The sequence below is a fragment of the Acomys minous genome (assembly GCF_964271855.1).
Source record: "Acomys minous genome assembly, chromosome: 15".
Classification (NCBI taxonomy): domain Eukaryota; kingdom Metazoa; phylum Chordata; class Mammalia; order Rodentia; family Muridae; genus Acomys; species Acomys minous.
Window position 1 is genome coordinate 21505749 of NC_140497.1, and position 15690 is coordinate 21521438.

At 42.6% G+C, this 15690-nt stretch overlaps 1 protein-coding gene and 1 long non-coding RNA gene across 2 annotated transcripts in view; one reads left to right on the forward strand and one right to left on the reverse strand.

Annotated features, from left to right (window-relative positions):
* FUT10 (fucosyltransferase 10) overlaps positions 1 to 8510 on the forward strand; it is a 73386-nt gene extending 64876 nt beyond the window's left edge. The window contains exon 5 of the mRNA XM_084759523.1: positions 1394 to 8510. Within this exon, the coding sequence (XP_084615649.1) occupies positions 1394 to 1627 (234 nt within the window). The 3' untranslated portion in view covers positions 1628 to 8510. The remainder of the gene's footprint in view (positions 1 to 1393) is intronic.
* LOC311585293 overlaps positions 1 to 15690 on the reverse strand; it is a 507115-nt gene that overhangs the window by 446144 nt on the left and 45281 nt on the right. The window lies entirely within an intron of this gene.

A 15690-nucleotide genomic window follows, 5' to 3' on the forward strand; every position in this document is an offset into this window, starting at 1 on the left:
TCACATTAGAGCAACTTTATTGCATTTCTCCAGCTGTTTGCAATGGATAGCTGTTGGAAGAGAGAAAACCAGTTTTCTTTAGTGGAGTGATGCTAGGCATGTCAGACATACTCCAGGGCAGGTCCCATGCATGACTCAGGCTCCGTTTTGTTCCAGATTCCATTTGGGAATTTCATATAATGTACCTGGATCACACTTGCTTCCCATTCCTCCTCCCATCCTTGTTCCTTCCCCCTAAAAAGAAAAAAGAAACCAAGTCCAATTTGTGTTGCCCGTATACTCATTGGCGTATGCACAGTCAAGCTGCCATGAAGTAACTTCCCTTAGAGGTAACTTCTGACCATGTTTAGATTTATTTATTTATTTAGAGACAGAAAGAACATGAAGTTTCATGGGTTTGTAGGGGAGAGGAAAGCATATGATTTCTTGGTTCCCAAGTGGTGAAACTTTTTGAGATGGATTTGGAGGTGTGGCCTTATTTAAGGAGGTGTGTCATGGGGGGGGGGAGAGCAGGCTTTGAGATTTCAAAAGACTCACACCATTCCCCGTGTGTCCTCTCTGCTTCCTACTTATTTTTTAAAAAACTTTATTTGTTGATTATATATATACAGTGTTTTTGCCTGCATGTACACCTTCACACCAGAAGAGAACACCGGATCTCATTGTAGATGGTTGTGAGCCACCATGTGGTGGCTTGGAATTGAACTCAGTACCTTTGGAAGAGCAGCCAGTGCTCTTAACCTCTGAGCCATCTCTCCAGCCCTCTGCCTTCTAGTTGTAGATGAGGATGTGAGCTCTCAGCTTTCCTGTTGCTGTGCCTTTGCTCCACTACCAAAGACTTTAGCCCTCTGAAACTGTAAACCTATTCAAACACTTTTCAAAAAATAAACAGTCATCATCATGGTGTTTTGTCACAGCAGTAGAAAAGTGATTAGTGTCACATCATAATATCAAGAACTATGGTACATTATAAAACTTTCCAACGCAGAGGAGGATATAGGTATAGGTGACATTGAAGAAAAATAATTGAATAAGACAACAAGCAAGGCAGGGGAAGCTGACTCTGAAGAGAAGTAGGCCCAGCCTTAGCTGTGTGGACATATTGTTTTAGGACAGTACTTAGAATGCCACTTCCCACCTCTGTAAAATATGGCGGTTGTATTTATTTCATTTGGCTGCCAGGAGAATTAAGTGAGGCTGTCTCAGGTAGTGCCTGGTGGAGTTTCCGATACTAATCCTGTGCCACTTCAACCCTGTAACTGCCGAGACTATGGAGGGCAAGTATTTGCTTTGTGGAAAGTGTGCTGTGTCCTGTTGCTGAGTGCCAGGAATATGGGGACTGCATTTCCTTACGCTATGTGTTAACTCCTTTTTTCTCTTTCTCTCAATGCAGGGCTTACCACCCAGACAATGGAAAGCAGAAGTCAGCCACCTGAGCTGCCCAGAGCCTGCCTTGTTCGCCTTCTCGCCTCCAGCTTCCCCGGCTCTACGTGGGAGATCGCTGAGAGAGCTGTGGTTACCCAGCTTTCAGCAGGCTAGGAAAGAAGCCCAGGCCCTGAGGTGGCTGGTGGAGAGGAATCAAAACTTTTCATCTGAAGAGTTTTGGGCCCTAGTATTTAAGGACTAATTTTAAAAGGTACTGGAATGACAGGATGAGGTTCATTTTCTTGGTTGCCTTAATATTGGACGATAATAGCTATTCCGCCGAGTATCCCTTAGGATACGACTTGATTGCAGCGGTTCTCACAAAGAGCTCTGTCAAATAATAGCTGTGAATTACTTTTAGGGGTCGACTCTATATTTTTATACTAAAAAAAACTAGACTTTGGACATTGGTTGCCTTCAGCTTATGTGCTTGGAGCCATGCACTCGCTGTCTTCTTTGGAAACTGACCTCAGGTCAAGTGCCTTCCTTGCTGCACCTCTAGTCGTGAGTGTGCAATGTTCACCTCCCTCTAGCCGTGAGTGTGCAATGCTCACCTCCCTCTCGCCATGAGTGGGCAATGCTCACCTCCCTGTCAGGGGATCACTGGTATTTGGCAAGTCCAGATTCTTGATGCTGAGAATGAATGAAACGCATTAGAACTTGGCAATGAGAGAGTCCATCTGTTGCTCTCGGGCATGTGAGTGTGTAAGACAAGCTGTGTTAAGCTTCTTTGTTCTCTGAGTCCAACGGATGCATGCATGTCTTCCTGCCTCTGTACACCCCCAAGCCACCTCACTAGCCTGTCTATGTTCACTTCATCCTTGCCCTCCTCCTGTTTCCCCCTGAATTTTCTATAAAGACATTACTCTGCCTAGTTTTTCCATCAGTGAGATGTCACTAACTGTTCTGATAATATGGAACAAGAGAGGAAAAATTGTCAGATTCGTGGCAACCAGCCATTCATTTTGATTGAGGGGAGGGGAGTAAATGCCCTGTCTGTCCTTTGGGTTGAAGCTGATCGTCATTAGGATGATGGATACAGCCTGTCATGGTAGGCAGGTAGGCCATGATGAGCATTTCCTAGTTTCTGATACTGCTGCAAAAGGTTCAGCCATATTATCTGGGTACCCACTGGAGCTCTCTGGAAATAAGGAGGAACAATATTGGCTTTCTTTCCATTAGATGGTAGGGAGACTTCTAGTCAATTCAAAAGCCTCTGGTAACGGGTGTGTTGGCTTCTGTGCTCTTTACATGGGAAGACAAGTCATCACTTTCCAGCCGTGAAGAAATGAGGATGAAAAGCAGGCTGGAGAGATGGTTCCACAGGTATAGGCACTGGCTGCTCTTCCAGAGGTCCTGAAATCAATTCCCAGCAACCATATGGTTGGTCACAACCATCTGTAGTGGAATCTGATGCCTTCTTCTGCATGTAGACATACATGCTGATAAGGCACTTATACATAAAATAAATAAAAAAATCTTTTTAAAAAAAGCAGCATAACCTTTTTAAGCTGGTGGGAGAGCCTGTCTGTGGAGAGTTTCTCCTCCATCCCAGTACTGACATGGACTAAACATAATCTCAGACAAATTGCTTAACCTCTCTGGGTCTTGGGTTTGTATCCTAAGAAGAAGTGACTGAACTGCTTTTTCAATTTGTAACATTCTTTAATTACTCATAAAAATTTAAGATGTTTAATTTTATAGGCACTTTCACTACAGTGGGGATAAGCTGGCTTAGCTGTGTGTTTTTCAAGAGAAATATGTCCTTTGGAGGAAGGAGTGTCTGTATTTTAGATAGTATTGAAAACGGAGGGGGTTCTCAACATTTCATATAATAACACCAAGACAGTAAGTGTTTGGAAAGGGTCTTTGGTGAAAGGTAGGCTTTAAACTATATACTAAATGAAGTGGAATTCTTTCTGAATCCTCAAAAGTGGTCTATGACCTTTGACAAAATAATACAGTAGCTTCTCTTCCCATAAAAGTGTAAGACAAATACCCACTGCTTGCACGTGTCTTAAATCTCAATATTTCAGGCAATTTAAAAAAATATTTTTGAGAACTTCAAGTACATATGATGAATATGATTCTTCCCCACCTCTCCCAATATCCCTGCAATGTCTACTCCTCCTAACTTTGTCTTTTTTAAAATTGAAAATAGATTATTCGCTCATACAATATACCCCAACCATAGTTCTTCCTCCCTCCGCTCTTTCTTGACTTTCCTTTCCTGCAGATCCACTCTACCTCCATGTCCTCTTCAGAAAAGAGCAAAGGCAACAGCCAAACAGGACAAAACCAGATACGACAAGACAAGGTGAAAGCCCTAATATCGAGGATGGACATAAAAAGCATATTAGAACACGTTAAATCCAGTTAGGGCCACTCATATGTGCATGGGTCAGTGGCCATACACTGGTACATAGGAGCACTGTCAGGTGCCACATTCTCAGTTGTAAAGGCAGGGAGTCTGGAGATAATCTGTCCGACTTCTACAGCAACTGTGACTGACATGACCTTGTGCAGGTCTTATACAGGTAACCCCAGCTGCTATGGGTTCATCAGTATGATAGCAGTGCTGTGTCTAGAAGACAGCATTTCACAACTTCCTACTTATCTGCTCTTACACTCTTTTCACACTGCCCCCCTTTCCTCAGTGTTGCCTGAGCCTTGACTAGGGGCAGGTGTTTGAGATAGATGTCCTATTTATGGCTGAGCACTCTGCCAATGATTCTCAGCACTTTGACCAGTTGTGCGTCTCTCCAATGGCTGCTACCCACAGCCATTGGGTAGGGCTGACTAGGTGATATCAGGTCACCTGTCAGTGGTCACGTGCCTAGAGAATGTGATTCTTTCTCTCCCAGCGGCCACTCACTGCCTGTAGCTCTTTAGGCAGGGATGAGCCCTTGTGTGATTCCATCCATTTCCACTGGCATGTCAGCTGGTGCGGTCATTGTGCAGGTCTTATTTCGGCAACCCTTCTGTTAAGATTTCATGCATGCAATGCCCTTGCCAAGTCTAGAAGACACTATCTTGTAATAGACATCCTGGTTCTCTGGGTCTTATTATTGTTGACTTCTGTTTTTGTTTGTTTGTTCCAAATTTTGATTTTTATTGATTTATTTTTACTTTTTATTTAAATAATTTATTCATATTTAATCTGATGGTTGTCCCTTCACTTGTATCTTCCCATTACCCCCCTCCTTCCCTCTTTCAATTTATCAATAGAAATTTTCTGAGGAGCAGAGGTCAGGGAGGACTGGGGTGACATAGTGTCTTCTGCACATTACCGGACTGCGGCACTCCTGAACTCATAGAGGCTGTGCCTATCCGCACAAGATCAAGCCAGTCAGTATGGAGTGGCGTGGGAAAGAATTTTTGAACCCTGACCAGCAACTGAGGAACTGTGGATGGATGTTGAATTCCAGGGAAGAGTCGGTTTTCTTTAAGGGTGTGGCTCACCCTTGGTAGGTCACCACTGCTCATGTAGATTATTCAACACCCAGGAATGTATGGATAATACTCAGTGGGTTGTTACAAAAAGGACATGACATTGTGGGCCACATGTGGGCAGGTGTTTCTGGGAAGAGATAGGGAAAAGAATTGTGGGTGAATATGATCAAAATATATTGTATGAGGTTCTCAAGGAATTAATAAAAACATCTAAAACTTTTAATTGATTCTTTCAATTCCCTCATATCTGCCCTTAACTCTTGAAACCTACCCCTCAAAATAAAACACACACACACACACTAGCAACAACAACAACAACAACCAGAGCATTAGAAAACATCTTATTGTGGAAGCTGTACTATGTCAGTATATCCTGCAGTACATTCCTCTGTTCTCACATCTTTACTAGCAAATGTTCATTGCAATGAGTCATTGGTCTGGTTCGAGATCTCTACCTTCTGTGGAGCCTTCAATATTGCATCTTCACCAGGAGTTCTCCCAGTTATTCTGGTGTTGCCCTGTCTCATGGAGATCCTGCAGCTTCAGATTAACAAGACTGGCCCTTCCATGCATCCCAACCATTCACAGATGGTATAGATTTGGGGGTGGACCAATTCAGGGCCTTGGATCTGTGCCTGGGTGGTAGCTGATCTGGTCAGCCCACAGGCTTTCCCTTATCTGCACCACCAGGGTGAGCTCTCCAGCACCTTAGCGGGAGGCAGGGTCAGATCTCCTGTTCTCACATCCTCCAGGTCAGCTCATCTGAAACCAGGCCTCCAGAGCCAGCTCCACTGTGCTGCCCAGTCAAGGTCTGGGGCTCACCCTACCAAGTGCTGCATCCCAGGAAGTGCTGAGGCAGCTCTCACACTCTCACACCCATGGATCTGGCTCACCTGTGCCTTGCCTTCAGGGCACGCAAGGTGCAAGGCCCACTCTCACTCTCCCAACTGCTACAACAAGTGAGGGGGCAGGGCTAGCTCTCCTGCTCTCATGACACCAGGGCCGGTTCTTCTGACTGTTGCAAGTGGTGAGGAGTGAGGGGAGCATCACCTCCACACTCACATTACCTCTCAGCAGATGAATAACAGGGCCAGCTCTTCCTAATCTGACCTGGGGATGACTTACTTGCTCCCCTTCAATGAGGACCAGCACTATTGTCCTGCCCAGGTGAGGTGCAGGACCAGCTCTCATGAGTGCTGTAACTGGTGAGGGGAAGAGATAACTCTCTTGACGTCATGACCCGAGAATGAGAGGCAAAGGGAGTGGTTAATAAAAATATTTTAATGGAGTATATTTCAATGAAAATAACTGAGATATTAAAGGACTCTACTTTGACCTACAGATTTGAGACTTATGGTTGTTCCTTAGCATTTGCTCCTTCTTTCATTAGGTTTTTTTTAGTAAGATACCTTCCGGCTTCTGACAATCACTTTTATAGGGTGAGGAGTGGCTCCTAATCTGACAAGCCTCTTGTCTGCAAATGGAAGCTGCACTCTGAGCACTTTCCCTGTGTTTGTCATATCATGACACACTTCTCTTCACCTCACTTTCTGTGAACTGCTACAAAGGGCCGCCATAAGGAATGCCAATGAAATAGTCACTTTGGTGCCTCAGTATATTTCACTTAGATTGTTCACAATCACAGAGTTTCAAACAGCTGTATTTTAAGGAGGCTTTCTTTCAACTTTCAGATTATTCTAGCTTGTGTCCAGTTGACATAAAATTAGCCAAGACAAGTAGATATAACGTCCTACTCTTTGCTCTCAGAATCATATCAGCTTGAAAGCATCTTCATCGTAGGCCTCTTTCTACCCTGACAGAATCCATGAGAAACACTATGGCTTTTATGTGCCCATTATAAACATCTTCCATTAAACACAAGTTAGATGGGCATCTCTCTGAGATAAGCCCTGCTATACCTTGAACTCTCTGTGAGGCTTCTGGAAACTATGCCTCAAGGTCTCAGGACTTTATTATTTAGCAATGAGAATAGAGAAGGTGGTCAGAAAACCTACCAGAATTTTTATGAAGATATTACTAATGCTCACCAATAGTCTTCACCTCTGCATCTGAAAATGGAGACAACCTTGACTTTAGGACATGTAACAAATCTGAAGTTTCCAAGACTAAGTGCTCACTGCCTTAAAGACTAGTTTCTAGTGGCTAGAACATCAGTTAGGGCTATTATCATTATTAGTAACTGAACACATGGTATGTTACTTGGAAGAAAAGTGTGAAAATGAGCATCACTTTTCCAGTCATACTTTATGTATTACACATAGGAAAGCCAGTTCAGTGTCTGCAGAACACTGAATCCTACATAGTACTGACCTGAACTTGAAAGGCCTCATGTTATGCATTTTTAAAAAGCCATTCCAACATAATTCCTGCTAAAAATAATCAGGGATCTCTTCTAGCTTTCCCTTTCCCCAGTTCCAAGACACTTAACCCACTTTAGTTACTTGAATAGCAACACCCCACTTCTGATACCAAGTTCTGTCTTAGTCTCTCTGGGTTGTTTTATAGAATACCATAGATTTGGTGACTTACAAATAACAAAAACCTACTTCTTTGGATGTAAATTTTTGGAAGCTTGGAAATCTAAGTTCAAGGAGTCAGTAGATTTGGTGTCTGATGAGGGACTGGTTGGCTCATAGATGACAGTCTTCTTCCTGTGGCTCACACAACAGTAGGTGAGTGAGTGCACTGAGGTTTATTTTATAACAACACTGGTCCACCCACATGCCCTACTTACCTCCTAAAGGTTCTATCTATCTATCTATCTATCTATCTATCTATCTATCTATCTATCTATCGCTTTTTTGATAGGGTCTCACTATGTATCTTTGCCTGGCCTGCCTGGAACTCTTTTTGTAGATCATGCTAGCTTCAAATTCACAGAGATCTGCCTGCCTCTGCCTTTCAAGTGCTTGAATTAAAGGTGTGCACTGGCACAGGTGGTAAATGCCAAATAGTTGACATTAAAATTTTAGCACCACTGTAAAATAAGTTGATTACCCTAGAGCAAGATGGGCACAATTCTGCATAAGTAATGTGTCTTGGAATCTTCAAAGTATAGTGTAGAAGTTTAAACAGGAATTAGTTTATGTTTCAGAAAACTTTGAAGCCTTGACTATTTTATAAAATGTCCTTATTGTTTCTTAAATTTTTTGTTTTTAAATTTTACTAGTGACTATCTTTACTGAATATATTATCAACATATTATACTATATATGCATGTATACATACATATAATATGTGTATATATACTATATAAGTATAATAAATATAACACACACACATATGATTGCTGTATGTGTTGGAAAAAGTCAGGGCATGTTGAATGAGTTAAGTGAGTTAAGTGTCTTGGAACTGGGGAAAGGGAAGGATAGAAGAGATTCCTGATTGTCTTTAGATTGTCTTTAGCAGGAATTGTGTTGAAATGGCTTTTAAAAATACATATGCCCTATGAGGAAGAAAAATATAGCCCCAATTGACTCTCTGCAATATAGTATCTTTATTATCTTGCTGAAGTTACTTAGTCTTTCTACCTATTCTACCGTATGCCTAGTGTGCTAGCTACCCTCTTTGTGAGATTGTTGTGATGACTGAATAAACAAATGTTTTATCTATGAAGACTGTGACTGAGTTTTGTCCAGTAAGACAGATTGGTGGATGATAATATACGGGGAATGACCTTTTTGTTCTTGTTTGTTATTTGATATGTGTTTATTGGATGTTGTGAAATAGGCATTGTGACAGGCAGTGTAATGATGTAAGATGTGTATAAAAGAGAAGGTAAAGGGCTCTGGGGAAGGCTTTGTGATTTTATTAAAACCAAGGGCTAGGAGGCTGGGAAATGGCTCCATGATTGAAAGTGCTGGCTGATCTTGCAGAGAGGATCCAAGTTCAGTTCCCAGCACCCATGTTGGCAGCTAGTAACCATCTCCAGGGGCTCTACTGTACTCTCCTGGACTCCAAGGACATCCTCACACATTCATTCCCTCTATCTCTGTCTCTTTCTCCATTTCCCTCTAGCTCTCCCTCCTGGGCTCATAAAATAAAGCATAAAAAACCAAACAGGTACTATGGAATGCCCAGAGTATTCTCGGTTACCCCTGTGCAGTTTTTGATACCTTTACACACAGCTTGAAGCACCATAGTGACTCTGGAATGGTCCTGTGATAGTAGGGGACAAATCCTGTTAACCTGCCTGTTTGATTGATGACTACAGTTTAGACCTGGCACCCAAGGAGGCTCTTTTGTTGTGTCCCCATTTCCCTGTCCTGAATCTTGGAACCAGGCCATTTAATGTACCTGGACCAAGAAAGAGGACATAGAAGTGACAAGGTCTGTAGATCTGAACCCAAGTTATTCACTCCCAGAAGATCATTGAGAAGGAAAAGAAGAGAAACCTGATCAGTGTTCTGCAAACATACCTGCTCTCTCCTGTGCTCCATGCGACGTGGATGTGAGATGACAGGCACAACACTGGAGTGTGCTTTTACACCCCAGTCACTTCGCTACCTGTAGCTGCGGCCCCATCTTGACTGTCTTCCCTTGTTCCTGATCTGGAACGTTCCTTCAGTCTGTGCCGCTAAAGCTTCTGAAGTGAACCAAGACTGGACAGTGATGGATACTTCTAAGGACCTTTGGGAATTAGGCCCAAAATATGTTCTCAATGTTACTTACCCACCCCTGCCCTCCCCCCCCCCCCGTCCCTCCCCTCCCCCCTCCCCTGCCATCATCATCTAATCTAGAACATGAGAAGAACCGGCCCACACAGGTCGTTATGAATATTCAACATTTTACTACCATGAACTTAATGTTTAACCATGATTAGCTGATTAGGTGACTTAAAGATCATCACTAATGATCATGGGTCATGGAGGTATTAATGGTTTGAGGCTGACCACATTCCAAGAGCCTTTGAGATGGACTGAAGTTGTTTTTCAAACACACAGAGTAAACTCCTTTGATGAGTCTACTGAAGCGAGGGGAGAAAGGACAGTTTTAGGAAAGAATGCCATGACATAAAAATAAATGCAATAAAAATGATGAACTAAATCATGCCCTGTCTTTTTATTGTGTGTGACTGTATTAGTCAAGGTTCTCTAGAGAACAGAAATTATGGGATGAATGTATATTAATATTTAATATATGAAGAATTTATTAGGTTAGGTTATATTAAAATAGGAACAACAGCCGAATCACACCTGAGAGGCTGAAAACTGTGTAATTGCTTGGCCTTGAGGCCAGGGGCCTCAGCCATGAGAGTGGTCCCAAAGCAGCTGTATTTTCCCAAGAGAGGCCAACTACCCAGTCCACAAGACTGGTGTCTCAGCAGTCACAATCTGGCACGCAAAACCTGGGAGATTCCTGGTCCTTAGTCCATTGATGGATGCTTGGCCACCCCGGCTTTGTTATCAGTTAAGAAATTGGTGGTGGCAACAGCAGCAGCAGCAACTGAACTCAACTCAGTGTCAAGAAGTAAAGTCAGGTGAACAAAAGGCGAGGAATCTTTTGCTTCCTCTTTCTTTCTGGACTGCCTCTAGAAGATTCTGCTCACAATCATGCGGGTTTCCACTCAGCAATTAAAGGCAATCAAGATAGTTCTTTAGGCGAGACTTCCTACCCAGGTGATCTTAATTTCTGGCAAGTTGACATTAAAACCAACCATAGCAACAAAGTTGGGAATGTACACGAGACTGCTACCAGAGCTAGGAAGATGGCTCAGCAATAAAGTGCTTGCTGCACTAAACCTGGGGCCCCGAGTTTGCATCCCAGTGTTCACATAAAAATGCTGGGTGCTATGTCACATGTCTATAATCTTCATGCTGGGAGGCAGAGACAGGGGAATCTCTGGGCTTAGTGGGCAGCCAGTGTAGCCACATGAGTGAGTTTCAGGTTCACTGAGAAGCACTGCTCACAAAAAAAAATTGGGAAGATTATGACTTAGGGGGACACCCAATAGGAGCCTCCGGCCTCCACATCCATGTGTGCATAGGTGCATACACCTGCGTACACACAGGCATGGGCCCACATGAGCAGGTGCACACGCACGCATCCATAGACTTTAAATAACAACAGTTCTTTTATGAAGTACAGCAGGAGCTGGAGGGAGAGGCCTGTGTGGTGGAGCATGCGCAGAGTGCACGCTTTTCAGGCAACACCACGATTGCTCAAGACAAGAGTGTCTGGAAAGCTACACAAGTGCAGCCTTCAGTTCTTGTCAGTTGTTTTCTTGACAACAAAGTGAGCCAATAGAATTGGTTGTCAGTGACTAAAAATAAAAGAACCTTCAAGTGGAAACTGAAAATTGGGAAGCTAGTATCTATTTGCATCGAACCTGGTAACTACCCAGTACAGACTTTCCCAAGGAAACAAGGGAATGAATATTAACAAATGTTTGACACAGAATGAAGATAAGATGAAGGCATGGGGTGTTTTTAAAAAAATAATTCTAAAGAAAGGAGAGAGAATATGCCAGGGAGAGAATTGTTTATTTTAGTTTTGTTTTGTATTTTACTTGAAGCATTCCTTATGTGAGGTTTTGACAACATTGATAGACATATGGCATGCTAGCTCACCACTATAATTGCAGTGCTCAGTGGACTGAGGCAGAAGGATCACGAGTTCAAGACCAGCTAAGGTTACAACACAAAATCCTGTTCTCTAAAAACAAACAAATAACAAAGCCAAATATTGCTTATTTCGAAAGTGAGAGTAAGATGTGACAATTATAGTTATCAACAAGGAAAATAAGGCTTTTGGTTTTTTTTTATTTATTTGGGAAACAAGAAAATATAAATTAAGGAATAAGAAATATATGTATTAAAACAATAAAAAATAATTATTGTTTTGATCAAACAGCCCAGGACTTATTAATATTTTTAATAAAATTTCATTGAGCATACAAGAGTGAGTCTAATGCATTTAAACAATGCTACCATGGAGCTCTTAATTCTAGTAGGGGATGAAAAATTTAAAATTCTTCAGCAGAACATAAAACATTCAAGGACACTTTTATTTCTCTTCATGAGAGCCTGGTGAGATGGAATTTATTTCTGGGTCCCTACTACTCCATGTGAAATGTGATATAAGTGTGGAATATTTATGGAGTATATTAAATGGGCTTTATTCATAGCAAGATTCCTTCATAGCATGAAGAGTTTAGTTCTGAGCCAACCAGGTATTCTGCCTGGGCCCTCTGCACATAGAGTTACAGTCGTGTAGCATGGTTTTCTTGTGGGACTCTTTAACAGCAGGAGCAGGGGCTGACTCTGACTTTGCTGCCTGCCTTTGGGACTGTTTCCTCCTACTGGGTTGCCTTGTCCAGCCTTAATAGGAGAGGAGGTGCCTAGTCTTACTGCAACTTGATATGCCATGGCTGGTTTGATAGCCATGGGAGGCCTGCCCTTTTCTGAAAAGAAATGGAGGAGGAGTGGATGGGGGGTGAGATTGGGGAGAGAGGAGGTTGTGGGAAGTGACTGGGAGGAGAGGAGGGAGGGGGAAACTATTCTTAAGGGTAGGCTGCACGCTCAGTGTTAGATGGCCACCAGTAAATGACCTTCACGACATCATCGGAGGCGCCTTGTCTCTTAATGTCATGTCAGGGCTGTTTTCTTTCTTTCTTTTTTTAAATTTTATCTTATTTTTTGTTTTACTTTGCTTATATATATATATGTTCTCTCTTTTTACCCCACAGACCATTTGGATATATATTGTGGCTTCCAGTTTAGTTTTAAGGAATTCCCAAGAGTATGGAAAAATGAGTCTCTGAATCCATATACATTCCATGTTCCTTTTTTTTTGTGTGGGGGGCTCTTTTTTCTTCTGTTTGTTTTCTTTTTTCCTATTCTGGTATATTAGTTTTTATTCTCTCTTATTTTATTATTGTACAATAGAAGCTTGTTTGTCTTCTAAGGAGAGATAGAAATAGAGTGGCTCCAGATGGGAGGGGAGGGGAGAGGGAAGGGAAACCATAACTAGTATATGTTATGTTAGGAAATAAAGCTATTTTCAATATAAGGAGGAAAAAAAGACTTCAATTCTATCATTGGCATGTCTAAAGCAAGTGTGTGTGTGTGTGTGTGTGTGTGTGTGTGTGTGTGTGTGTGTGTGTTTCACTCTTTATTCCAAAGTTGGATAATTTTTGACAAGAACTTAGATTTGGGTGGTGGCGGTGGATATAACATTGGTAATCCCATAGAGGCAAGCAGTTGTCTAGGCTGTGTGTATCTGCAGAAAGGTCCCAACAAGGCAGAGCAACTCCAAAGGGTGAAGTTTTATCTTACCAGTTGCATTTGTTCACCAGTTGCATAGTTCACACACCATTAATAAGACTCATTGGCCTCGAGACAGTCTGCTGGCCTGAGAGAACACAGGTGACTCAGATGAGCATCTTTAAGGATTAGAGTCCAGCTTGGATGTGATAGAGCAGAAACGATGGCCATCTTTACGGATGCTGTCTTGCACAGTACCAGAGACCAAGTAAGTTTCAAAGGAGAGAGTAGTATGTTGGCTTGTCTTTCTGCTCCAAGGTGGAAGGGTAGCATCTGGTGGTGGAGTCTCATTGTTAGAGTCTCAGGGTTGTGCTGAAAGGGTCAGACAAACTCCATTTTGAAAAAGAAATTCTGTTTTGTGTTAAACCAGCCAAGGGCTGAACCAAGATTCCAAAAATCCCACAAACTAGTCTAAACAGAAAAATATTCCCTAGCAACACAATCAGCTCACCTTGGGAAAGTCCATATATAATCTCTGCTGGTCAAGCTGACCAGCAGGTGGTCTGGCACATAGCAACAACCAATTAGGAGAAGCCAGGCCAAAGTTCCTAATACCCATGACTGCTTCAACCAATCTTTTCTATAGGCCAACTTGCCCCTACACCTATTACCCAATCACGAAGCACCAAGGCTTGTAACTCCCTGTTTGCAGCTTTTCTGCCCAAAATTCCATCCAATCATATACTGTAAAACCCATTTCTTTGTCTAAAACCTATAAAAACTCCTCTCACTTGAGACTCAAGGCTGCTTCCCTGCATCTTCTGTTTTAGTACATGGGAAGGTGGCCCGGGTTCGAACCTGTAGTAAAGATTTCCTTGCCATTGCATTTGGACTTGGCTCTTGGGTGGTCTGTTCGGGGAGTCTCTCAAAATTTTGGGTATAACAAGTGCAAGGTATTATCTGTAAGGGGTAAGGAAAGTATATCTGTCCTCTGGTATTTCCCCTCATGGTTTCTTCTAATTTTGGAATTAAGTTCAGAGCTTTACATTTGATGGGCAAATGCTCCAACAATGTGCCACACCCCCATCTTATGTCCATTTTCTTATAAAGGGAGATATTTGATTATGGGGATCCCACCTGATAACCTTTCCTAAGTCTAATCACCCCCCCCCCAAAGGCCACACACCAGAAGCATTCCATTCTTAATGCCTCGTAACTGTTTGATTTCAACATATTTTTCTGAGGAGAGCACAATAGTCTCTTTTCTCAATTTCCTGTTACCACAATGATACAGCAGCAAGGCACAAAATGAACAGTTGTCCTCTTGGCGCTCACTGCCATCAGTGTCTCTCTCAAAGAGAGGAGCTTGGAGTGGATGAAGGCAAACAAGAGCTCACTTTATCAGCGACAGTGCCGCACTGGATGGTGCTGCAGCTCCGGAGACTTCTGAGTGATAATAGTAGGGATAGAAAGTTTAAATCCTTCAAAAATGTCTTAGGCATAATAGACACCTCACATGGTCAACTCCTTTGCTGGCAGGACAAGACTGTTGTATCCCAGTGACCTTCACCTTGGCTCAGTAATGTCTTAGGCATGATAGAGACACCTTGTGGCTGACCACTGTGGATACAGGACAAGACTGTTGTATCCTGTGACCTTCACCTTGGGTCCTGATAAAGGCATCTCATGCTCAGCTTCTGTAGAAGGACATGACTGTTGTACCCCTTTGACCTGTGCCTTGGCTGGAAGGGAAACACCTGCCCAGATGAAAAAGAGAGCTTTACCTCAGACACTCGAAGGGCACCACAGCCACTGCATTCATCCACACTACTTTACAAGTAAGATGGTATATGCCTGTCAGGTGTGCTCTTTTCTATAATCATGCATTATAGGTCATGATTCTGTTATTAGGCTCCTTTTAAGTTTACTATTATTTAAAATATCTTGATGAACTTAAGAGACCGTATCATGACTGAGACCACTTATCACAAGACATCAGTGACCCCTGAATAGAGACTTATAGGAAAAGAGAGCCAGGGCATAGGAACCTAGTATTCATACCCAGTAAATGGGGCGGTTAGTTGTATGAGATGACCTGTGATATAAATGCCTGGGATTAAGACAAACAAGATGAGTGTATTATACCTCTATGACAAAAATGCTGAGCTTGCTTAGAGAGGGTAGAGATTTATTTCAATCTCATAATTTTGGAGTCTCTGACCCGTGTAACTTGAAACCATCATTTTGTGTCTGCTGACTTCACGGTCCTGGAAGGTAATATGGAGAGAGGAGGCTAGAAATGATAGAGAGAAGGAAAGTCAGGGTCCCAATCAACTGCTTTGAGAAGTGTTTCACCAAGCCTAGTATGGTGGTGTGCATCTACAACCTGACAGCTGGGGGTGTGGAGGAGGAGCAGAGAGAGGGAGGTGAATGGAGCTCTCTGGCTAGGCAATCTAACCAACAGTGACCTCTGGCTTTACTGAGAGACCCTGTCTCAAAATTAAGGTGGTGCAAGAGATGGCTCAGTAGGTAAAGCATTGGCTACACACAGCTGACAAGCTGAGTTTGATCTGTCAAGCCCATAAAA